At 39.1% G+C, this 26,422-nt stretch overlaps 1 protein-coding gene and 1 pseudogene across 1 annotated transcript; one reads left to right on the top strand and one right to left on the bottom strand.

Moving 5' to 3' along the window:
* Positions 1-6,208: 6,208 nt before the first annotated feature.
* On the top strand, positions 6,209-11,893 carry POLE4 (DNA polymerase epsilon 4, accessory subunit). The gene is made up of 4 exons (XM_051975490.1): positions 6,209-6,528; positions 9,425-9,509; positions 10,208-10,249; positions 11,514-11,893. The coding sequence occupies exons 1-4, from the start codon at positions 6,292-6,294 to the stop codon at positions 11,525-11,527; spliced, it is 378 nt and encodes a 125-aa protein (XP_051831450.1). The 5' UTR covers positions 6,209-6,291; the 3' UTR covers positions 11,528-11,893.
* A 7,031-nt stretch (positions 11,894-18,924) lies between these two features.
* Positions 18,925-21,587, bottom strand: LOC127548205 (DNA-directed RNA polymerase I subunit RPA43-like; annotated as a pseudogene).
* Positions 21,588-26,422: the final 4,835 nt, after the last annotated feature.

The following is a 26,422-nucleotide window of genomic DNA, read 5'->3' on the forward strand; positions in this document are numbered from 1 at the left end:
CCTCTCCCCTAGATGGCAAGTAATCCAATATATATTAAACATGGTAAAACTATATGTAAATCCAATATAGGCATATATATTTATACAGTTATCTTGCTGTACAAGAAAAATCAGATCAAAAAGGAAAAAAAATGAGAAAAAAATAAAATGCAAGCAAACATATCCAACAGAATTGATCATCATGTAATCTTGTTGCTATGTACAATGATCTCCTGGTTCTTCTATTTCACTTAGCATCAGTTCATGTAAGTTTCTCCAAACCTCTCTGAAATCATCCAGCTGGTCATTTCTTACAGAACAATGGTATTCCATGTATCATAACTTATTCAGCCATTTTCCAGCTGATGGGCATTCACTCAGTTTCCAGTTTCTTGTCATTATAAAAAGGCAGGCTCTCTGATTCTTTATTGTAGATGCTGCTAGATTTTGTCTAATCCTGACTGCTGTTCCTCGATACTTGAATTATTTTTGTCTGGCAGCTTGTAGTTATTTTTTCCTTGAGATTATATTTCTGGAATTTTGCAACAATGCTCTGTGGGGTCTTCCTTGTGGGATCTCTTTCTGAAGGTGATCGAAAGATTCTTTCACTATTTCCCCTTATGTTCCTAGAATATCAGGGTAGTTTTTCTTGATGATCCCTTGAAGAATGCTATTCAGGCACTTCTTTGGTCATGGCCTTCAAGTTTGCCAATAATTTTAAAATTGTCTCTCTTGGATATATTTTCCAAAACAGCTGTTTTTCCAGTAAGGTATTTTAAATTTTCTTCTCTTTCTTCATTCTTTGTTTGCTTGAGTGATTCTTGATGTTTCATAGAATCATTAGTTTCCATTTGCCCTGTTCTAGTTTTTAATGTGTAATTTTCTTCAGTTAGCTTTTGTATTCATTTTCCATTTTCCATTTCCATTAATCCATTTCCATAACTATTTCTACTTTTCAAAGTATTTTCATCAGTGGATTTTTTGCATTTGGCCCATTTTTTTTAATGGTGAATTTTTTTTTAATTATAGCTTTTTATTTACAAGATATATGCATAGGTAATTTTTCAGCATTGACAATTGCAAAACCTTTTGTTCCAATTTTTCCCCTCCTCCCTTCCACCCCCTCCCTCAGATAGTAGGTAGTCCAATACATGTTAAATATGTTAAAGTATATGTTAAATACAATATATATCTATATATATATAATCTATACAGTTATTTTGCTGCACAAGAAGAATCGGACTTTGAAATAATGTACAATTAACCTGTGAAGGAAATAAAAAATGCAGGCAGACAAAAACAGAAAGATTGGAAATGCTACATAGTGGTTCACACTCATTTCTTTTTTTCTTTTGCTGGGTGTAGCTGGTTCTATTCATTATTGAACAAATGGAACTGATTTGGTTCATCTCATTGCTGGAGATGGCCACATCCATCAGAATTGATCATCATATAGTATTGTTGTTGAAGTATATAATGATCTCCTGGCCCTGCTCATTTCACTCAGCATCAGTTCCTGTATGTCTCTCCAGGCCTTTCTGAAATTCTCCTGGTGGTCATTTTTTATAAAACAATAATATTCCATAACATTCATATATCACAATTTAGTTAGCTATTCTCCAATTGATGGACATCCACTCAGTTTCCAGTTTCTTGCCACTACAAAAAGGACCGCCACAAACATTTTTGCACTTCTTTAAGATCTCTTTGGGATATAAGCCCAGTAGAAACACTGCTGGATCAAAGGGTATGTACAACTTGATAACTTTTTGAGCGTAGTTTGGCCCATTGATTTTTAAGGAATTGATTCTTGAAGTAGATAGCTTTTGGCCAACTGTATTTTTTAAGGAATTGTTTTCTTCAGTCAACTTTTGTTTCCTTTTCCAAGCTGTTGACTCTTTTTTGCATACTTCTCATTTTTTTCTTCAACCTCTCTTATCTGCCTTTTAAAGTCTTTTATGAGCACTTCCAAGAAGGCTCTTTGGACTTGAGACCAATTCATATCACTCTTTGAAATTTCCCTGTGAACATTTTGTCTGAGTTGGTATTTTGATCTTCCCTGTCACCATTTCTACGGTTAAGGTTCTTTTTTGTTTCTTGCTTATTTTTTCCCTTCTCTTTTTTCTTTCTTCTCTTGTACCTTTTATGTTCGAGCTCTAGCTTAAAGGGGAAAATGATCCAACTTCAATGCGAAGTTCTGAGCCTGGGAGTCTCAGGGAGCAACCTGACCTACTCTTTGCAGGAAAAAGCTTATTTTCCCAGAATTTGCCTTCTCAGCTGGGCTAGAGGCTGCCTCACTGGTGTGCTGAGCCAGGCCTGAGAGTATTAGGTGCTCATTTGCTGTGAGTAAGACCCTCTTACTGGCTTTCCCAGACTCATCTGAGCTGGGCTGAATACCCCTTTCACCTCAGAGAGAATGGTTTTTCTTGAAGTTCTTCCATTCTGACTTGAGCCAGGGAGGTATTTTATTCCACCAGACTCTGTTTAGAGAATTGGTTTCATGTGCTTTTCAAGGGAAACTGGGAGAACTTGAGCAGCTTCCTGATTTCACTTCACCACCTTGACTCCCCCATCCCAATACATTTGGCAAGAAAACTCCAAAATCGGATCATAAAGAGTTATAAATGACCCAATAACAAACTTCCCCTTAAGAGGGCTCAGACTCATCCAGCTAATATCATTTGCTACCAACTGTTCTACTTGGTTTGCATCCTAACAAAGTCATGATTCTCCTCCATAGCCCCTCCCCTCTTCAGATTCTTGCCAATCTTCCCCAATTAGAATATAAATTCCTTGAGGACAAGGATTATTTTTCTTTTTGATTGTAATGCTCAGAATTTAGCCACTTATTAATGTTTATAGTTCTAATCCCTGTATATCTGTTCCATTGATTGAACATTAAAGGGCAAGAGAAAAGATGAATTAAACACAAATTCCCCGTGAATTATTGAATTTCTTGATCTCGCTATCTCTCTATATTTTATCTATGGAAAATTGGGATCTGGGAACTACAGGACGCCATATGCCCCCTTGAAGCTGGTTGATTATAGCTTCTCAGGGCTGATTGTTAAAGAGGCCTTGAAGAAGTTGTTGACTTTTTAAAATGGCATTTATTGCAATAAAGGAGGCCTACGCTGAAAAAAAAAAAAAAAAAACCTTTAGTTTGTGACTGACCATATAGATAGATAGATGAAAAAAACGAAAAATGATTTAAGATATGAATGAAAATTTTGGGTAGTAGCATCATTTTTTCAATATTCCACATTCCTGAAGCCTATCATCACACAATTTTTATAAAACAACTAAATTCCCCTTCCCATTGTCACAGTCTTCTTCCCTCAAGGACAAACAACCCCTTCCGATGTAACTCCCTTTTCTGGTATCCATTTCTTCCTTGCTATCATAAAGATGAAAACTTCTGCAAGGACTGTGAATTCTTTGCTCTGTGATTTCCACGTGCATGTCCATTCCTCGACTAAATTCCCCTTCCCATTGTCACAGTCCTCTTCCCTCAAGGACAAACAACCCCTTCCAATGTCACTCCCTTTTCTGGTATCCATTTCTTCCTTGCTATCATAAAGATGAAAACTTCTGCAAGGACTGTGAATTCTTTGCTCTGGCTTTGATTTCCACGTGCATGTCCATTCCTCTTGTAATGAACCTATTTTTCAGCTAATTTTTGTGAAGGTGTGATTCCCTTTGACTTTACTAGAGAAAAACTTTTGGTACAGTATATTTAGGGAATTCTTGTGCAGTTCTACCCAGATGGGGACCGAAGACCCTCAGACTATTCTAAGATCACAAAGATAGCAAATAGTAGAACTTGAAGTTGAAATCAGATACTCTGATTGTACTTAACCCTTTCCCCACATGACCATGCTAAATTAAAGAACTGAAAAGAACAAAAAAAGGTGAAGGCAGGAAGGAGGAAAATGACAGAAAATTTGGAAAAGTAGGACTGAAGGAAGAGATGAAAGAAAAACTGCCTTAAAACTCATTTTCTCTAGGATTATCACTTTTCTCTGTTTCTTCAACATTGAAGGGCTCCATTTGTGCTTAATTTTTTTTGCACTTGTTAAAAAATTTTCAGGTGTAGCACATAATCTGTCTCATTAACTTCCTGATGGCTAATCATTTCTCTTCATGCTGACCTCTGCACTCAGCAGGAACTGGATTTTGATTGACATTCAATCATGCCTTAAAGTGGAGAAACTGACAAGGCAGAAAACTTGGAACAAAGTTTTTTTTTTTTTACATCCAAAGGCTTTGCTAAAGGCCTCATTTCTAAAATATATATAGAGAATTGACTCAAATTTATAAGAATACAAGGCATTCTCCAATTGATAAATGGTCAAAAGATATGAACAAACAATTTTCAGACAAAAAAATTAAAGCTATTTCTAGTCATATGAAAAAATGCTCTAAATCACTATTGATTAGAGAAATACACACCTCTCGGATTGGTTAAGAGGACAGGAAAAGATAGTGATAAATGTTGGAGGGGATGTGGGAAAACTGGGACACTAAATACATTATTGGTGGAGTTGTGAAATGATCCAATCATTCAGGAGAGCAATTAGGAACTATGCCCAAAGCACTATGAAACTGTGCATACTTTTTGATCTAGCAGTGTCTCTACTAGGTCTGTATCCTAAAGAGATCATTAAAAAAAGGGAAAAGGACCCATATGTGCAAAAATATTTGTAGCAGCCCTTTTTGGGCTGGCAAGGAACTAAAAATTGAGTGGATGCCCATCATTTGGGGAATGACTAAATAAGTTATGGAATATGAATGTAATAGAATATTATTGTTCTATAAGAAACAATCAGAAGGCTGATTTTCAGAAAAACCTGGACTTACATGAACTAATGCTAAGTGAAGTCAGTAGAACCAAGAGAACATTGTACACAGTAATAAGATTATGTAATGATCAACTGTGATGGACTTGGATCTTTTCTTTTTTTTTTTTAATTTAATAATAACTTTGTATTGACTTGGATCTTTTCAATAGCAAGATGATTTAGGCCAATTGTAATAAACTTGTGTTGGAGAGAACCATCTGCATGCAGAGAGAGAACTATGGTGACTGAATGTCGATCAAAGTATAGTATTTCCACCATTTCTGCTCTTGTTTACTTGCTTTTTTTTCCCTCATTGTTTTTTCCCCCTTTTGATCTGATTTTTCTTGTGCATCATGATCAATGTGGAGATATGTTTGGAGAAATTGCACATGTTTAACCTATACTTGCTGTCTTGGAGAGGGGCAAGGGGGGAAGGACAGAGAGGGATTTGGGCACAAGGTTTTCCAGGGCTGGATGTTGAGAACTATTTTTGAATGTATTTTGAAAATAAATACAATATTATTAAAATAAAAATTGTAAATTATATAATTACAAATTAAATAAATTTAATTATATTAACAATGTAATTATATAATAATAAACAATAAATTAATAAAATAAAATATTATTAAGCTTTTTTTTAAATGGAGAACCTGAATCAGACCCTTGGGGAAAGTCGCTGAGCTGTAGAAATTCTCTCCTCTTCCGGTTTCTTTAAAGGTCAAACAGAGGAAATCTTGACTGAACTTTTCTCCTCCTGAGCCACTGACCTGGCTGCTGTCACCTCACAAAACATTTTGTTTTGAATCTCTCCCATGCACTTCCGTACTATTAAAAACAACTTACATTTACTTCTCAACCTTTTACCTTTACGTGAACTCCAGGAGGTCGTGGATATTGCTTCTTCCAGACCAGAGGGAAAGCTCTTGGAAAGAGCTTTGAAATCAGTAGTCCTGGCTTCTAAATCTTTCCCCGACACTGACTTGCTTGGTGACCTGCAACATCACTTTCCCTTGTCTGGGTCTCAGTTTCCCCGTATGTAAAGTTTTATTTATTTATTTATTATAAATTATTATTGAATGAACCAAACAAGGAAATTGACCTTTTCTGATTTCAGCCTGGGATCTAAACTCAGCATTTAGAGCAGACAGCTGGAGTTTCCTATTTGTTTGTCAACGTCTGCGCATGGTTGGGAACTCAGATGTACTCCCGGGCCGAAGCTCAAGGCGGGGCCAGGCCGATAAGATACAAAAGTAAAAGGGCGGAGGATTTACCGGGTGCCGCGACTTGTTGGAAGGAGTAAATACGGTAATGCAGACTAACAGCTGCCCTGAGGTGGCGGGGGAGGAGCTGGGGCCGGCCTGTGGCAAGGAGGGGCGGAGCCAGCGGTCCAGGGCGGGAAAAGGGCAAGCGCTCGCGCACCCGCGCCCAGACTGTAGCAAAGCGTCCACGGTGCGCACTGGCTCTCAGGATGGCGGCAGCAGCCTCGGCGGCGGGGACTGTCGGCCCGACGGCTGCGCCAGTGGAGGAGGAGGGCTCCAGTGGAGAGTCTTCACCGACGGCTGCTCCTCTGCCGCAGGCCCCGGCACCGACGGCCGGACCCCGCTTGTCGCGGTTGCCCCTGGCGCGGGTGAAGGCGCTGGTGAAGGCAGACCCAGACGTGTCGCTCGCGGGCCAGGAAGCCATTTTCATCTTGGCTCGAGCCGCGGTGCGCGCGGGCGGGACCTGGCGGCCTAGGGGCGGGCCTGGGAGGAACTTTGGGGCAGGGGTGGGCCAGTTCCTGCCCGGTCTCCTAATTCTAAGGAAAATGAATCCGATGGCCCTGTGAAGCCTTTATTGCAAAAGTGGGGAGAGGTTAAGGGGAAAAACCTCTTAGGAAGATAGAATAGAATGGGTGATAGCGAGGCTCTGTGCCTCTGAGTCATTTTAGTGGGGATTAAGAAACCAGGGTTAGAGGTAGGGCTGGATAACTTTGAATAAGTGACAGAAAGACTGGGAAGAATTTAAGATAACACCAAGGTTTTTTTGTTTGTTTTTTTAACACCAAGGTTTTGAAAAGTAGATAAATAATGATGCAGCTGATAGAAATAGTGAAATTGGAAGGAGCATCAAATTTTAGAGTTAAGCTGTCATCTCGGTTTTGTGAATATTGAATTTGAGCATGCTTTGGAGCTCTCGGGTTCCCTGCAGGCAATTTACAGGATCTTAGGATCTTGATTTTAGACCCCAGAGGGATCTTATTTGTAAATATTAGAGCTTGGGAGAGAAATGAAGACTTGGGTTGATAAATTTGGGATTTTTCTATGAAAGCTGAAATTATAATGCTAAAGTTACTGACCCCAAAACATTTGGGTTTTCTTGGCAAAAATATTAGAGGGGTTTGCCAAAAGCTTCTGCAAAATAAGTTGTTCTAGGTATTGCTTTTTAAAGAAGGACATTGACAAATTAGAGGGTCTAGGGGGACAAACAAAGATAAGTTCATGTTCAATGAAAATTATTTGAAGGAATTGGAGAGGTGTAGTCTAGAGAATATAAGGTGAGTATATGGGGAATGCAATAGTTATCTCAAGTATTTAAATGGCTGTTACATGGAAGATGGATTCGAATTATTCTCTTTGGCCCCAGAAATCAGAACTAGGAGCAAAGGATAAAATTCTAAAGATGCAAATTTAAGTTTGTCGTGAAGAAAAACTTCGTTTTAGAATCGTCCAAAATGTACTATCTCAAGAAGTATCAGACTCTCCCTTTGGGGAACTAGTCAGGGAGAGGGTGGATGATTGCTTTTTGGGATATTTACTCTGTATTTACTTTATGCACTTAACTGTGTAATGTTATTGTCTCTGGCAAACTATAAACTCCTTAAAGGAAGGGACTGTTGATTTTCTTCAGTTGGTATTTTTTGGATCAAGAATAGTTCCTTGTTTCTCCACTTTCTGCCCTTTAAAAAAATTTTGTTGGCACAGCTGATTTCATTCACATAGGGTACTCCTAATGAGAATACTTCTTCTGTCATCTACTTTTCTACAGTTAAAACTTTAAATTCAATACTTTAAACTATTAAATTAATGCTTTAAATACAATAAATACTTTAAATATAAATAGATACTTTAAACAATTAACTGTTGCTTCTGGCAATCAAAAATTGTGACTTGCCCAGTCACATGGAATATACCCCAGAACCAGTACATGAAGCCTAACAGCCTAGTTAATTAAGTGAAATAAGCCTAACTTAATAAATTGAATTTTGTTGTTGGATGATTTCTTTTTTAGAATAGTTTTGCTGGCTCTTGGTTACTTACCAAATAAAGTTTGACCCTCTCAGTTTGGCATTTAAAGTGCTCTGTTGTTTGAATTTTCAGGCCAGAAATACGGATTTTGTTTATATCTTAGCAGGCTTTGGTCAGGCAGCTAGGTAGCACAGTGGATAAAGTGCTGGGACAAAAGTCAAGAAGACTCTTGTTTCTCAGTCTGTTTGTCTTTCCTTGTTAAAAAGTATCATGATATCAGGGACAGGATGTGAAGTGAATTGGATTTGAGTGAGGGAGGGTTGTTCAAAGTCTCTACCCTTTCTCCTCTGAAGCCTTCTGGGTCTAGTGGCAAGATATAAATCAGGATCCCTAGAGTGACCTTGGAGGCCTCCAAGGCCTGAGATACCAAGAACAACGTGCACAGGCCCAGTCTCCTAAAGACTGTTCAAGGCAGGATGTGGAACCAGAACTTAGTAACTCTGATGCCAGCTGTCTATCCATACGTCTCTCAGTAGATATGTTTATGTTCTAATATTAATATGAGAATAATTTATTGTTTAAACAATAAAGACTTTATGATTACATGGGAAGTACAGTATAAATGGAAGAGCCTTAGACTAACAGTTTAAAAAAAACCTCAAATAAGAAGTTCAGGTCCCAGCTTTGCCAGTGATTCCAGTATATGATCCCAAGTATGTCACTTGCATAGGCTTTAAGGTCCCTCAGCTCTGACATGTATACCTTTACATTGGTGGTTGAGTTCAAATGCTTCCTAATCGGCAGGTATTTTGGGGTCCCTCTTTGAACATGGTTAACAATACTAGGAGGCGGAGATGGTCTTGAAGGTTCATTCTTTGATACCAGGTATGAACTTGAAGTCATGGGAGTTTAAGACCAAGGCAAACACATACATGAAGTGTGAATTAATAGACTGCATTGGTAGACAAGGCTACAAAGTGCTTTGCTACAGCTGAACCATCCTTTCCTGTCAAAGAACAGGAGAAAGAAATGGCAAACTGTAGTCAGAGATGGCTGAAATGATTGAACAACAACAGCCTATCAGATAGCCTTACTTTGTTAGTAAAACAGAACACTTATCTGTTCTAATTGCTGGGTCAGTTGTCCGATTGGGAGCTTGAGGAAAGAGGTTTGAAACAACTGCTAGGGAAATTAGTGTCAGTAAGCATAGGGAAGGAGTGCTAAATGGTAATAACCTATATTGGTGCCTTAGAACTGACCACATCCCTCTCCTATCCCCCATCTTCTTTGGCCTGCTTCTACTTGTCAGCAAGAAGCAGATTTCCCTCCTTCATGTTGGGACTCAGTTCTATGATCTTTTCTTTGCTTTTGCCACAGGAACTGTTTGTGGAGACGATTGCAAGAGATGCCTACTTCTCTGCCCAACAAGGGAAAAGGAAAACTCTCCAGAGGAAGGACTTGGGTAAAGTCTCATTGCACTGTTTTTTTCATTCTTTGTATTCAGAGGATGACTGGGTTACATGACTGAGATACACACTTTTAAGGTCATTTAGTTCATTGGGAGGAGGAGATAGGAGGGGTCAAAGTAGGTCAGGAAATGAAGACTCTGGGTGTCTTTGATAAAGAGAAATGGTGGCAAAGCTGTATGGGGATTTCACAGGAACATTTCATTTGCTTTTCAATTTTGTGTAGGGCTGGCCTTAGGACCACAGTTAATATTGCATTTTAATCTAGTAATTGGATTTGGAGGCTATGTGGTCTCACTGTCCTTTTAACCTGATTTGCTGAGACCATGTTTTGTTATACTTTGTCTATATCATTTTCCAATTCCTCTTCCATTACTGCTTCTTTTTTTCTTCCTTAAAACTTGCCATTTATGACTTTCAGACTAAAGAAGATACAGCTTTGAATTCAGACTCTATAATAATTTTATAGAGAGATCTCTTCTTTTCCTATCTCTCTGATTGTTACAGCTTCTTATGCTCACTAATCTCTGTGATGGTAAGGAAAAAGAGTATGCTTCAGAATTACCATTCCAAGATCAAATGGAATAGATCTTTATATATATTATTTGGATTTCTTTTGGTTTTGTTGCCAAGAGAATTAAAGACCCTTTTTCTGCTTATATCAATTGTATTTTCCTTTTACTTTATGTTATAGATAATGCAATAGAAGCTGTGGATGAATTTGCTTTTCTAGAAGGTGAGTTTTCTGCCAGTTTATATTAATAGTTATGTTAATATTTAATTCTAAAATTCATAATAGCCAAGATTTTTTTTCTTATTGATGAAATGACTTTTAACTCTCAGATTCCTTATTTGGGGAATTGCAACTTCTTCAGGAAAAATACTAATAATTGAGGAGTGACGGGAGATGAAAAGCTCACTGAATCTGATTAATTACAATTCCCCATCTTCAGACCTAGGTTATCTTTCTCTTATATCTAATGTTAGATGTAGACTTGATTGCTAATTTCGCAGTTTATGAGTTATTGCCTATTAGCCCATTTTTTTGTGGCATTTAAAATGACTATTTCGAGGCAGTTAATTAGAAGGAAAGTTCTTAAGCTTATCTTTTTACCTATGCTTGTAATCATGTTGTGCACCTCCCTCTGAGAGGCAGCATATAGTGAATGGATAGCAAGCCTGCCTTGGTGTTAGGGAGACTTGATTTCAGCTCATATCTCTGGAACCTACTGGTGGTATGATTCTGGGGAGGTTACTTAACTATTCAGGGATCCAGAAAATTCTCTGAGACTAGGTTGTAGAGAAGGAGCTGATCTGCATTGATGGAAGAAATTTCCTTCCCATACCTCTGAACTCACAAGTATATTCTATTGTAAATATTTGTTCTCCAAACATTTAGAACCACTTCCTACTTTTTAACTATTTGTGCCAAAGGAAGTGGGTGGGCTGAGGAGGTTAGAGGCCCTAAAACCCAAGGGCTATGACCTTAGCTGAGTAAGTTTTAGAAGAGCTTCTTGCTTGGGTGTATTTTCTTGGCTCTGCTTATGCTTCTGCCATTGCATGATCCTTGGCTCTCAGGTAGGTATAGTTACCTTCATGTCCATGATCTCATCTTCTTTTTTCTTGACTCCCTTCTACTTCTGTCTCATATAATTCTCACAGTAGCTGTGAAGAGCTGCGGGGTAAGATGTCTGCTTTTATCCTTTCTCTCCTCCACTCCTGGCTTCCTGTGGAGCCTCTTGAGCCCAGGACAACCCATCCTTGTCTTTAGAAACCATTTGCATGTTTCTGCCTCAAAAACATTTCTCTCCTCAAACATTGATTCCTTTGGCAGACATTTGTTGGTTGCCCACATGCTAGGTTGATGGTGAGATACTACTAAGTGGGTGAGACCTGGGCCTTCTGTGGCTCTTTGCCTTTATTGCCAAAGGTTGGAGCCAGGTTAGAATAAAGCTTTTTCCTAGTCCTACCTCATTCTCTTTTGCCTTTTGTTTCCTCAGGCACTCTGGACTGAGTTGCATGCATTCTGCAGATCCTGGAGTCTCTTCTTGAATTCCTGTGTTCTTCCATCCGCACTTCAGCAGGCCTCAGCTGTGCCTGAACACTATCCTAACAGTTTGATTTCTAGGGGTACACTGCTATTTCAGCCCATTCCCCTGTTTTCTGTTGCCCTAGTGAGCTCTGAAAAGATAGCACCCCAAGAATGGACTGGAATGCAATCTCAGCTCTTGGCTTTTCTTGGCAAGTTTCACCACTGCCTGGGTCTGCCCATGATGGGGTTGGTTTCACACCTGATCCCTGGAGAGAGATATGAAGGAATTTTTCTTGGTGAAGGGGCCTTTTGAAAAAATGAAGCACAAAATAAAGATGTTTAGACCGATATGCATTTAAACATTGTTCTTTTTTCCTTGACAAGAGTTGCTAATAAGTGTAATCTTCCTTCTATTTTTCTGTAACTCTGTGCTATTGCTTTCCACCAACTATTTTATCCTATTCCCTTTCCATCTCTATCCTCTTGTTCTCTTCCATTTTTTTTGATACCTCTAATTGGGGAGGCAATATCAACATGAGTACAGAAAAAGTAGCTAAAGTGATTGAAATCTTGATTTTAAGGAAAAAGAAATGGTTTTGTTTTTCTTTTAAATATGACTTGTAAACAGTAACTTTTGTCAAAGCACGTGGTGACTTTATTGGGAACTTTTTTGGCTGTAGAATTTTTAGAGTGTCAGCACAAGTCTCAGAAGTATCAAAAAATTCTTTATGTATAAAATATGATATAAAAAGAATTTAAGTTAATTGATATGAGAAATAGAAGATTCTGAGACCTCTGTATGGTGGAATCTAGGGGAAAAATATTTTTTAAGCACAGATATATTCATTTGGTGCTACTTCCTGACCTTCCCACAAGAGTTTGCCATGTTGGTGCCAGTTTAAGCTCCTGCAGCTCAGAACTTCCAAGCTTGCATGGTCCCAGTCTCAGCCTCAAAAATTTATTAAACATATAGCTGGTGCTTGGGCCTAGGACCAGAATCCCTGCCCTCCAGTTTGATCTAATCTTCCTACTCTACCACAGCTAAAAATCTTAAGTGACTCATTGCCTGTTAAAATAAAGTTCATTGCCAGGTATTAAATACCAGGCAGTGTTATTTAATACTCTTTTCTGGAGTAGCTCTTGGTACAGTGAATAGAGCACTGGGCCTTGACTTAAGTTTACAATTGGCCTCCAACATTTACTAGCTGTGTGATCTTGGGCAAGTTATTTATCCTCTATTTACCTCAGTTTGCTTATCTGTAAAATGGGGATAATAATAGCACTTTTCTCCCAGGGTGATTGTAAGGATCAAAATATAATTGTAAAGCACTTAGTACAGTTCCGGGCACTATAGTGGGCTCTACTATAGAAATGTAAGCTATTACAGTTACATAACAATCTGCCTTTCAAGCCTTATGTCATGTTACTGCTTTCTACAACATGGTTCTGCTAAACTATTTTATTTTCTATTCTTTGAATAGACTGCTCCAGTCTATACCTTTTCTTATACCCATGTGTTTTTTAAATATCCTCCTCCATTTTCTTAGTATGTTAGATACATATTACTTCTTATAAGTACAACTCAAAATATTTTCTCCATGAAGGCTTCCCTCTTCATTTTTTCTGTCAGTAATGAGCCTCAAAACACATTAGTTTCTTATCTTTACTAGGCTTATTGTGGGCTCTATGGTAGTTGTCTGCTTTATCAGCATCTCTCCCAACTCCTAGCAGTTTTATGCCCATTTGCTAGTACTTAAGTATTTATTAAATGAATCAGAAATGTGCTAGAGTTGAGTACTGGGAAAGCAAAACTATAACCTACTGTCCTCCTAGATGGTATGTGAGAGAAAGTGTGGAGAACTACCGAATAAATCAGGAGGTAGCTATGGTAGAGTAGGAAGATTAGATCAAACTGGAGGGCAGGGATTCTGGTCCTAGGCCCAAGCACCAGCTATATGTTTAATAAATTTTTGAGGCTGAGATTGGGACCATGCAAGCTTGGAGGTTCTGAGCTGCAGGAGGTTAAACTGTTTGGCACCGACATGGCGAACCCTTGTGGGAAGGTCAGGAAGTAGCACCAATGTACTTAAGAAGGGGTGAGCCAGCCTAAGGCAGAAACAGGGTGGGTCAACGCTCCCACACAGATCCTTAATGGGAATTGGATACTTGAATGGCTGCTGCATTTCTAGTATGGGGAAGGTAGGGAGATCCTGTCTTAAAATAAAATAGAGGTGATTTTTAAGGTCACTTCCAGTTTTAAAATCTTGCAACTCTAACATTGTTCTTTATAGGTAAGAATTACATCTAAGTGTAGAGGAGTAAATCCTTCTTTTTCCCATTCTTCCCTCCTTCTTTCCCCCTTCAATCTTGAAGCCTCAGCTTTGTCTATGATAGAGGGTAGGATCTTTTCCATTCAATCAGTCTTGGTAGGCCATAGAAGGAAGAAGCTCATCTTCTATGCTGGGCCTTTTCCCCAAATCTCCACTAATTAAAGGGTAATGATGATTTCCTGTCTCTACCGAGGGACTAGCTATAAGGGGGTGGGCTCAAGACTGGGATCTGAGTCTCTGCTGCCAACTGATTACATGATTTTAGGATTTTTCTCTGTGATAATATAATCAGACAAGTTTTGCCTAAGAGGTAACAGTCCTGTGCCTACTGTGGAAATTTCCTGAAAGTGCCTAGCTGAGTCCCCAGTCTCTCTCACCCCTTTCTTAGTATCTGATGAAAATATAATAAATTCACATTTATGACATTATGAAACTAGTGTCCCATCACTGCCAAAGAGGTCGATTGTCTTTTTATGTTTGAATCTGCAATTGTATACATCATTATAGCTGGAGCTTTGATATGAAATAGGTTAAGAGGAGGGATAAATAAAACAAGTCCCTTCTATTCAAAAACATTCTCTCCATTGGACCTAGAAAATTTCAAAAGTGTCAGATAGTTTCCCTAAAGAAGGGAATGGGTGTAGAGAATGAAGTAGAATCTATTTATCTGTTGTAATTGTTTAGTGATCAGGTGAAGAGAGCCGAAGTTTAGAGTTGGAAAAGATCTTAAAAGATTATCTAGTTCAACTGCTCACTTTATAAATGAGGAAACAGGCCTAGAAATGACTCACCCAAGCAGAACTGTGTTAACATAACAGCTGAAGAAGAGTGCAGAATTCACCCATGCTTGCACAGCATGCCTCACTTGCTCTACCTTGCTATGCCCTTGGGTGACAAGACAAAGAGTCAGCAAGCCCCTAGTAAATTCAATACATAAATACTCTTTCCCCCCTATATTTTCTTTGAAAGCTGAAAGGAAACCTGCCATCTAGCTGCCTGCACCAAAGCAACAGAAGGCTCTCCGAGGCTGTGACAAGATTTAAGGTGGTATAGGGCACTCAGTCAAGATTGATTTGATTGGCAAGTGTATGAATAATTTCAAGTAATTTTCTGTACTGCTTGTCATAAGGAAATGTCATCATTAGATGTCAATTTTTTTTCTTTTCCTCCTGTTAATGTTAATGATTATGCAAGTAAAGTACAGCATAGTGATTTTATAGAAGGATTTCTTTCCATCCAGAAGGTTTCCATTTTTGGCAGAGGAATCACACGTACAACAGATGTTAAAAACACTTCCAAATCAGGGCTGGTGTCAACAATTATGGCTGAAAATGATGTAGCACCTTAATGTTTTCAAATGTTTTCAATTTCTTATTTGAGTCTTATCATTGTCCTATGAGGTAGTTACCAGAGGTATCGTTATCTCTGTTTTGTGGAGGAGAAAACTGGACCTTGGAGAAATTAAACAATTTAAGTAGTAAAATGAGTTACGGAGTAGTAAATGATAGAGCAAGAATTTTATTCCAGATATGAACTAAAGTTGGTCGCAGTACTTTGCACAAAAACATAATGTATCATCTTGTTGAACACTGATTCCTTAAACAGCATGTTTTAATATTTTAGAAGATGAGCATTTTCTTGGGTGTTGGTAATCACTCCATTAAAGCAGATGACATAGCCCCTCTACCTTAATAAATCTTTATTATTTGCTCTGGCCAAAGAGTCACACCTCAGAGTCAGCCTTCTAGCAATGAACTTCTCTGCACCTAAATAGGCTGGTTCTCAGAAAACAGGAACAGTCTAACATGGGGCTTGCCAGGGCTAGCCTAACCTTGTGACTATCAAATGTCACAGCATTGAAGAAGAATTTTATGCAATTTTGGACAGTACATAAAAAGGAAATGATATCCTTGTTACTACAAACCAAATCAAGACTGTTACTAGAGCTTAGCACAGTGCTTCACATGGTAGGAAGTTAATAATTGCTGGTTGATTGATTACTTTCTCCTAAATTAGTCATGTACTTACCAAGTCATTGTGAGATTGTGATCATTTTAGGATTAATTTTTGACTAATTTTCCCAGAGCTGAAACTTTATTAGTGAACAAGGTGTAGCCACAAATAACTATTACAAGGTTGAAGGTAAGCACATTGAAAAGAACCAATTGATATGAGCTCAGAAGAGAACCCATATGGCTGGAGGGAATTAAGGAAGAGGGAATTATAGGAGGGGGTGCCATGTAATCCAGGTGGTGACCCTCCACCAACCTGTGCCCTTAGGTGGATGACACTGCAAAAAATTAGCAAGCAGCCAGGTGTATGCCCCCAATAAACTCAATCTATAAATATTCTTTTACCCCTATATTTTCATTTGGAAAATTTTCCGAAGCGAAATACCATGAATCTGTCTCTTCTTCAAATTACAAATGCTTTTCACTATAGGTGGTCTGCAGTGCAGAAATGTGCCCCCAAGCTTAGGAGAAATTGCACATTAAATTGTAAATGAGAACTTTTGCCCTGAAACAAAATATAATAACAACTGACCCCTAAAGCACTTGGAGGTTTGTAAACAGCTTTATGTGCTTTAACCCATTTATTGCTTACAATTACACTGCCATGGAAGGGCTGCAATGATTATTTTCTGCATTTGACAGGTGAATCTGAGACTCAGTGAAAATAATTGACTTGTTCAGGGTCCTACACCCAATAAATGATAGATTCAGTATCAGAAAGGATCCCAAAGGATTTCTTGAGGAACCTTCCCGTTTTATATATGAGTTAATTGAAAGAGATGATCGTAGGATTATATAAATTTTGAATTGAAGGGGATTGTTGAAGCCATTTAGTTTAACCCCATTGTTTTATAGATGGGGAAATGGGTTTGGAGTGATTAAGTCACTTTGTCCATGGTCACACAGTAAGTAGTAGGGGAAGGATTAGAAATCAAGTCTTGAATGCAGGTCCAGTACTCTACTAAATATGTCTCCATGCCTTTCAGTGGAAATGATGGTTATAAAGTGTTCTGCAGGTTTTAAAGTGCTGTATTAATATGAACAACTACTACTACTATACCAGGCTGGCTCTCATACAGTGAGATGAAGCATGGTCTCAAAGAATCATAATCCTTGATATCCAAAGAGATCTATGGACATATCAGATCTATTAGCAAACATCAGCTTGAAATCCCCTGGTGATCCCTTATTACCCATGTGACATTGGGCAAGCCATTGAGCTGTCTTTGGGTTTCAGCTTATTCCACTATAAAATGGGGAGGAGGGGTTGGATCAGGTGATCTTTAAGGGCTCTTCCAATTCTGAATTGTGGAATTCTGTGTTTGAGTGGGAATACTTTGTATATGACTGCAATCCTGTGTAAATGTGTGTGTGTATTTGTGTGTGTGGATGCATCTTCCAGATCACATTAAGGCAACAGGAATGGTGAAAATAATCTCTAATTGCTTTCTGTGGAATACAATATGAGTACACTTAGTCACTTTGAGGTTGTCATGATTTCATTGATTTTGAGTATTTCCTTGATCAGTGCAGAATTCAGCCCATTTATGCCTGCTTAGTAAATCTCGTCCATATCCTTTTGTAAATCTTCCAAAGAAGATCTATGCACCTTACTGGGGAGCCTTAATAATAATAGCTAGCATTTAAATGACTTTTTAAGACTTGCAAAGAATATTATGTATACTAGCTCCATATCTCTTTTAACAACCTTTTGATATAGGTGCTATTATTATCTCCATTTTACAGATCAAGAAACTGAGTCTAAGAAAAGTTAAGTAACCTTAAATAAGTGTATGAGTCAGAACTCAAATTCAGGTCTTCCTGATTTCAATTCTAGTGATCTAACCACTACACTGTAAAGCTGCTTTGTTCTAGAGTTTTTTTTTTTTTTAATATTTTGTGGAAAACATTGTTATATATAACTTTCTATCCCTATCTTACCTCATCTTATGGTGGCTGACTGACATCTTTATTTCATTTCTAGTACCTCAGTCATCATTGCCATTCACTTACACCTACTTTGTTATCCTCTTTTGGGTTACTTGAAATAATTTTGGTCATTCTGAAATTGTGGAATTATGTGATTTTTAGTCAAGATTGCATCATCAAAAAAATGCTCTCTCTCCACCGAGACAAATGATGGACTCTGAATACAGATCGAAGCACTGTTTTTCACTTTATTTTTTTTGCTTTTGTTTTGTTTTTGTTTTGACAACATGGCTAAATATTGAGACATGTTTTGCATGACTTCACATTTATAGATGATATATTGCTTGCCTTTTCAGTGGGTAGGGAAAAAGTGAGAAGGAGTGAAAGAATTTGGAGCTCAAAATTTAAAAAAACTGGGGGGTAGCTAGATGGTACCGTACCTATTGTGGAGTCAGGAGGACCTGAATGAAATCCAGCCTCTGACACTTACTGTGTGACCCAGGGCAAATCACTTAATCCCACTTGTCTTTTTTTCTGTTTTACAAGAATATCTTTTTATTTCACATACAATTTAAAAGGCACTTTAGTAATACTGAGATTTGTAAACATATATATATATATACACATTTTATATATACCCCAAAGCAAAGCACTTAGTTTTTTATTAGAATGTATATACATACCTTAATTTTCACAAGAAATTCCTTCCTACTTCAGAAAAGTTGCCCACAAATTAAACTTCTTTAAATGAAAATCTGTTTTAAAAATATGACAATGAAAAATAATCCTATAATCAATCTTTTCACAAAAATGAATACTCTAGAAATCTAGTCTTACCCTATTGTATCTGCCTGTCAAGTTTTCTTAATGCAAATCCTAACTTGAGGACCATAGCTAGGGCAGCACAGAGGCACAGTGGTTAAGAGCGCTGGGCCTGGGCTTGGGAAGACCTGAGTTTAAAGCTAGCCTCAGACAAGAAGCCCTGAATTCAAATCCAGCCTGGCCCAGACTAGCTGATGTACAAGTCTCATGGCCTCTCAAAGCTCAGTGCCCCCTTCCCTCTCGGGATTACTGTGAGGGCCTAATGTGATTGTTGCATGGCCTGGGATATTAAGAAATGGGAGCTATTGATGTTCCCGGAGATGAGGGCAATCCTGAGTGACCTTAAATTCCCTCTAGATTATGAGGGGGGATGCCAGCTCCTTGACCGGTCTGCCACTGCCGGGCTCCCGAGAAGACGGGCTTGTGCCTTCCCAGGCTCCTGCCAAGCTGTCCAAAGGAAGGAGGGAAAGGCGGTCTCCCCTTGGCAGACACCGAAGCCTCCAAAAGAGAGTTCCTATTCTCCTCGCCTCGGAGGCCCCTTGGGCTTGGGGAGAGCCCGGACATGCCGCTTGGGCCCCACCCCTCTGGGCAGAAGTAACCCTTGACTTGAAGCCATTTCCACGGAGCCATTTCCTTCCTCCCGCCAGGCCTGAGGGACTGTCTGCCCTGAGCTTCTCCAGGCCCGCAGGGACCTCACTCCTTTTCCTTCTTCTTCAGCCTGGGCTCTTCTGCCGGGGCCGCGGCACTCTCAGGCTCCTCACTGGGCCTTTGCCTCTTTTTCTTTTTCTGGGGGTCACTCTGGGGGGCAGCTGGAGTCGCTGCCTTGGCACTGAGGGTCAAGCTCCAGCGGCTCCTGCTTTTCTCGATGGTGCTTCTTCTTTGGCGGAGGCTCCTGCTCCTCACACAGTCCCTTCTCAGCCTCCCGGGCAGGGGTGTCAGTCTCGGCTGCCCCAGCCTCGTCCGAAGGCGCAGCGGCCGGCAGGTCACCCCAGGCCGAGGAGGACTGCTTCGGCCCCTTCTTGCTCCTCTTTGGCTCCCCTCCCTCTGCTCCAAGCTCGGCCTCGCTGCTCACGTCCCAGAACCTTCGGGAAGCGCAGAGCCGGCAGGTGGCAAGCTGCTGAGCAGCAGCAGGCCCCGGATGCAGAACCCCCGGCTGCATCAGAGGCCAGGCGGGACACCTCCAATTCCAGCTCGCCACCCACGGTGAAATGCAGGCCTTGCCGCTGCTCCGCTGCCATGTGCTCCGGCTTGGGGATGGAAGCACTGAAACAGCCCCGGTGGCTGGGGGCCACTTTACTGACCTTGCCCAGGAGCTTCTGGCCCTTCTCGGGGCAGAAAATGACGAAGTCGGCCTCCATGTTGATGGGGCCCTGGTCATCATAGATGTCGCCCAGCTCGCCCACCACCCGCAGGTTGTCATAGGCTACAGGGACGCCCCGCAGGCTCTCTGAGCAGCGCAGCAGCGGCTCCTGGTCCAGCTGCTGCCAGAGGCCGCTCCGCGGGTCCAGGAAGCGCGTGACAGATCCACGTGCCGCCGGGTGCGGACCCACTTTCAGGCACGAGCCGGGCTTCACAGGAGCGCAGCCAGTTACAAAAGTGGGCAGCTGGAGGCCGGAATCAGGCCTGGAACTTCCGCAGCCATGCGCCCCCCAATTCTCCATCAGCTCCTCCGCCAATCCAACTTGTCTTAAAAAAAAAAAAATCAAAGACTGAATGTTAAAAATTATTATTATTATTTTTTTTAAAGATTGTATTAGCAGGGGAAAAGCCCTTCAACAACTTGGTCTTAGAAGTATGGGCTTTTGAGATGGTGAGTGAGTCCCTTTGGAACCCATAAAATGCTGTGTAATTTTCCTGAATGTATTCCACTTAACTCTTCTCCAATTCATAGAATAATGCTGCAAAGCAGAAATGGATGTTTTCTTTGCTTTCTCTGCAAACTCTACTAGTGAAATTTAGCATTTATTTTAACATAAAGCTTCCGTTTACACTAAAATTCAGTATTGCAGAAATGTCCTGCTTCTTTCCTCCCTTATACATATGCCACTAGCTGAAAGAATAAATGTAGAATTATACTTAAAATAGAATGAGTGAGAACATGCTGCTTGGTTAATTCACAGTGTACATGGGCTTGGAGAGCCCAAAGTCGGGAAATATCCTCCATTGCTGCTGTAAAATAAAACACTTCTCCCTTAAATTAAATCCCAGCAATAGAATATTCACCAAGTTACTGTCAGATAAATAGAATTATAGTCAGGAGAGTGCTGTAAATGGTTAACAATTGGTAGTCTGAGGAAAAAAAAATGTACACATGATATACTTTTTTGTGTCACTTTCCTAAGTCTAAACAATAAAAAGAAAAAAAATTAAGCCTAATTTGTAGCATTTGCTGATTTCTGAAGTGTAAATGCTTAAGCTAAGAATTTATCAATTAGCTCTTATGAACTCATGAGCTGGTTCCAGCCCCTCTCTAGTTATGGTAATTTAAGTTTTAAGTGAAGAGATATCCTTGATTTCATGAAAACAACATTTTTTGAGGGTTCAATTATGTGGAAGGCACTATGTCAGGCATTATTTTGATACAGACATAAATGATTCTGCCTTTGAAAGAGTTTACAGTGTAATAGAGAAGAGAAAACATGGGCACATATCTTAATATAAAGATAAAGAAAATAGGTGAAGAGAAAGGGACACATTGTTATGGGAATTTAAGTGATGATTTGGAGAATTAAGAAAGTAAGAAAGGCATCATTGAAAAGATATTTAAAGTAGAGATGGACAATGGGAAGAAATAGGATGGAGAAAAGTACAGAGGTTGGTTAGTAGGAATCAGATTCAGGGAAAGATGAGTAGTTAATCAATCAATAAGTATTTATTAAGTATCTACTATATGCTAGGCACTGTGTTAAACTCAGGGAATAAAAATTAAAAAAAAAAGTTCTTGCTCTCAAGACATTTGTGAATTTTTTTTTTAAGGCCATACTTACAATTTCTATTACTGTCTATTAGATTGTGGCCCGAGGAGGTAGAAAACAGGAAAAATCTTGGTCCTAATATAATAATTAGTTATTGAATAGAAGAAAGAAATACTCATTTCTCAATTTTTAAAAAAGAGTTTAAAGTTTTTTATTTTCAAAACATATGCATGGATGATTTTCAACATTAACCCTTGCAAAACCTTGTGTTCCAATTTTCCCTCTCCTTCCTCCATCCCCTCCCCTAGATGGTAAATAATCCAATATATATTAAACATGGTGGAAATATATGCTAAATCCACTGTATACATACATATTTATACAATTATTTTACTGTACAAGAAAAATCAGATCAAACAGGGAAAAAATGATTTCTCAAATTCTTAATGGGAGAATTCAACATGCAAACAAATTCTCTCCTCTCCCTGTGTGTGTATATCAAACTATTTACAGGATAAATAGAAAATAATTTTAAAATATTGGGGAACTCTTCCAGTAAATGATGAGATTTTAGCTGAGACTTAAAAAGGAGGGGGGTCAGTAGGCAGATTGGAGAAAGTAGAATATTCCAGATATAAGAGACAGCCAAAGAAAATGCCTCTTGTTTGAGGAACAGCCAGAAGGCCACAGTCTTGGGATCACAGAGCACATATTAGGGAGTTAGGTGTAGGAAGCCTGGAAAGTTGGAGAGGGCTGAGTTATTAATGTTTTGTATTGGATACTAGAATTGAGAGGGGGCCACTGGTGTAAGGGGGCGATGATGATTGGCCCTGTGTTTTAGGAAAATCGTTTTAGTGACTGAATGGAAGTCATTTGAAGCAAGAGAGTTGAGGCAGGCAGACTCACCAAACAGTTCAGTGGAGGGGTGATGAGTACTAGAGCAGGGACCAGTGTCAAAGAAGAGATGTTGTGAAGGTAAAATCAGGCCTGGGTATGGGGGCTAAGAGATAGCAAGCAGTCCAGGATGACTTCACAACTGAGACCTTTAGGGTCTGGGAGGATGGTCTCACCCTCTAAGTTATAGGGAAGGTTTGGGGGAAAGAATGCCTTCTGTTTTGAGTTAAGATGTCTACTGGAATCCCCTTAGAAACATTTTTTAATATGTTGAATATGAGTCATCAAAGATACAAGATGGGGGAAAGAGAAAAGACTGAGCAGTGTGGAGGAAATGGCCAGAGAGAGAATGGGATCAAGAGATTGGAGGATACATGTGGATGAAGGCTAGTGTTTGGCCGAGGGGGAGGTGAAAAGCCAGTAGATTATGGTTGGAAAAGGAGATTTTGGAGTTCTTGGAGAGAGAAATGGTGTATTTTTGGGTGGGAAGGTCAAGAGGATGACTGCCTTGTTGTGTGGCCAAGGTAGGGTGGAGGAGCTGCTCATGGGAAGTGAGTAGTTGGAGGAACTGAGTGGCTAGAGTGTCTCAAGGAGAACCAGTGTGTTTGGTGAAGGCCCCTAGGATTGGGCAAGAGTTGGAAGGAGAGACCTGTCATGAGCCCCCCACGGACCTCACTGAGGAAGGAAGGGGAGTGGTCTTTGGGGCCACAGACATCACTCATGAGGATTCTCACTGGGGGTAGTTATGAGTAGTATGAACTTCATAGAAGTTTCTCAGTGATGGTGGTGGGGGGAGAAGCTGGAAGTGGCAAGGGGAAGCTTTTCAACTCTCCCACCTTGACCAGTGAGGCAAGGAGAATGAGTGAAGGTAGAGCTAGTATTAGAAAATACAGTTGGTTAGGAATTTGGGGTATTTCCCTTGAAAGGCAAAAGTGGCGTATAAGTAGAAGTATGCTGGAGCAGCTCAAACTGGCTCAAGAGAGCTAATACACTTTTACTGTGAGCATTTATACTTTAGAAAATAGCAGACATTAAAGATCAAGGCTCGATTCATTTTGTTTATTGTTTGGAGTTAAGGAAGCAATAGAGAAAACTTAGTATATCATATGTATGTGGCAGAGTGTAAATAGTATAACCTTAGTATGATATATATGTGTTTGTGTGTGTGTGTGTGTGTGTGTGTGTGTGTGTGTGTGTGTGTGTGTGTTTTTTTTGGCTTTCCCCAAAAAGGCAGTTTGTCAGTATACCCAAGGATAGTAGACTAGAAAAGTAGGTTGGGGCTAAGTCATGGAATATCTTAGATACCAAGTTTAGGAGTTTGGATAATATCCATTGGGACAACAAAGAGCCACCTCAAAAGCCACTCTGCTTTTGAGCAGACCTATACATTAAGAAGAATGATTTGATAGTAATATGTAGGGTAAGTTGGAAGTGGAAGACTGGGAATGGTGAGACCCATGAAAAAGGATTTGGGTCCAAATTAGGGTCATAATAGTGGGAATGCAAAGAAATATTGCAGAGGGAGGAGTCACAGGAAGTATCAAAAGATTGATTCTGTGGAAGGAAACAAGAATTTAAAAGTGATTGATGTTTCAAGCCTGAAAGTACCATTGGAAGAGGGAGATATAAAGGAGGTTAAGGCTTTTAGGAAAAGTTAGTAGATTTGGTTTAGTGCTTGTGGGACATTCATATATGTTTCATGAATAATTAGAAAGGGAGGAAAGTCTTCCAGTTAGGACAATTTTAAAATTAGAGAGCTGGCATCATTTACCTAGTAATAGTAACTAAAGTTGTGGATAGGGCTGAAATCAGCAAGGGGATATAGAGAAAGAAGAAAATGGGATTGAGAATAGAGCTCTATGATGTTCCCACATATAAAGGCTATGTTAAAAAGGGAAAGGTATGAAAGAAAATGGCAGACCAATTAAGGGGGCAATAATAGTACAAGAAGACTGAAATTCCATGGAAGACAAAGGGCAAGACAATCTCAAGAGGGAGGGAGGGTCCAATATGTGGAAATGATTTGGGGATCAAGAAGGATAATTAAGAAAAGGTCCCTGGATATGACAACAAAGAGAGATGAATGGGAATTGCAGAAAAATCAATTTTAGTGGAGAGATATGAAGTGAGAGGGTGTTGGTGATGGTAAGGCAATAGTCACTGTAAGAAATTTGGCAGTGAAAGGAAAGAGGAAGGTTATATATTAACTTTAAGGGATGAATAAAATAAGTAGAGACCAAAAATTGTCAGTCTCAGTGAGATCAAAAGGTAGATTATGCTTCTACAGGGGCTATTCCAAACCTTCCTTTTTATTCTTCCTCCTATACTAAACTCCATGTCTACCCTTTCAGAAAATCGTTTATTATATTTTTATTTTTAAAGAAACATCAAAAACATTTATTAAGTGCCTCTTATGTGCTACTTATTGTCTGGCCTTTATCAAAGACACATGCTATTAAAACTTTCCCTATTTCAATTTTTTTCTGTTTTTGGCTAAATTGGTTTTGTTTATGCAAGAGCTTTTTAATTTCATGTAATCAAAATTATGATTAGAATTCTTTCCATGATTCTCTCTGCTAGTCATTTAGTCATAAATTCTTCCCTCATCCATAGATCTGACAAATACATTTTCCCATTCTCTTTTAATTTACTTATGATATCACCCTTTACACCTAAAAAATTTATCTATTTTGATTTTATTAGCATATGCTGTGATATACGGATTTATGCCTCATTTCTGCTAACATGCTTAGCAGTTTTCTCAATAGTCAAATGAGGAATTCTTATCCCCAATAGATTAAATATTTGAGTTTGTCAAATACTAGATTACTAGGGTCATTTATTACTGTATATTGTGTATCTGATGGATCCATCTTTCACTTTAGGTCCTTTTTTTCAGGTCCTATACATCTTGAAATCCTATTTTCTCTTCCTTTACTCTGGCCTTTGATAAAAAGTTTTCCTTTTGTCTTACCAAAGCTAAACTAACTTCCCTAGAGTATTGTTTTCATACTCATTCTCCTTTCTCCTCTTTAAGCTCATCCTGTATAATAATTCCTTCCCTACCACCTACTTATCTACCTAAATATCTGCACACACACACACACACACACACACACACACACACACACACAGAGTCTCCTTTATCCATCCTCAAATTACTGTCTCTTTTCTTTTTTCTCAGTGCGATCAGCTTCCTCTCTCATCACATGTTCTTCAACTTTGCAATCTGGCTTCTAAACTCATTATTCAATCGAAACATCTCTCTTCAAAGTTACCATTGATCTCTCAATTGCCAAATATGATCCTTTCCTCATTCCTCATCTTTCTCAATTACTCTGAAACATTTGACACTGTTTTGACCAATCTCCCATTGATATTTTCTTCCCTCTGGGTTTTTCTGTCGTTGTTTTCTAACTTTTCTTCCAAATTGTGTGACTTCACCTCATTTTCATTTGCTCTTTCATCATCTACATCATGTTCCCTAACTATGGAAATAACTCAAGTTTTTTTCCTAAATCCTCACACCTTTTCTGTATAGTCTTATCTGGTGATATCATTTGCTCATTTTTAATTCTCATCTCTATGCTGATAATTCCAAGGTCTAAACATGCGGCTTTAGTCTGTTTTCTGAGCTACAGTTTTATAAACTCAACTGCTTATTGGACATTTAGGTATTGGACAAAAAGTACTGGATGTACTTTATATTTCTTACTATTATTCCTCATATATAATGGTCCATCCGCCATCTCTGTACCTTTGAACAATTAAATCCCTATAGTTGAATATTTTTTATCCTTTTTTTCCTTTTTAAAAAAATTTTAATCAGATTGTAAAGTCCTTGAGACCAAGACTTCCTTTGTTTTTTGTTTTTTGTTTTTTTTTGTATCTCCAGAGTTTAGCACAGTTCTTGGCTCATAGTAAGTGCTTAATACATATTTATTGAATTGAGGTTTTTTTTTAAGTTGCGTGGGT

The sequence above is a fragment of the Antechinus flavipes genome, chromosome 2 (genome assembly GCF_016432865.1).
Source record: "Antechinus flavipes isolate AdamAnt ecotype Samford, QLD, Australia chromosome 2, AdamAnt_v2, whole genome shotgun sequence".
Classification (NCBI taxonomy): domain Eukaryota; kingdom Metazoa; phylum Chordata; class Mammalia; order Dasyuromorphia; family Dasyuridae; genus Antechinus; species Antechinus flavipes.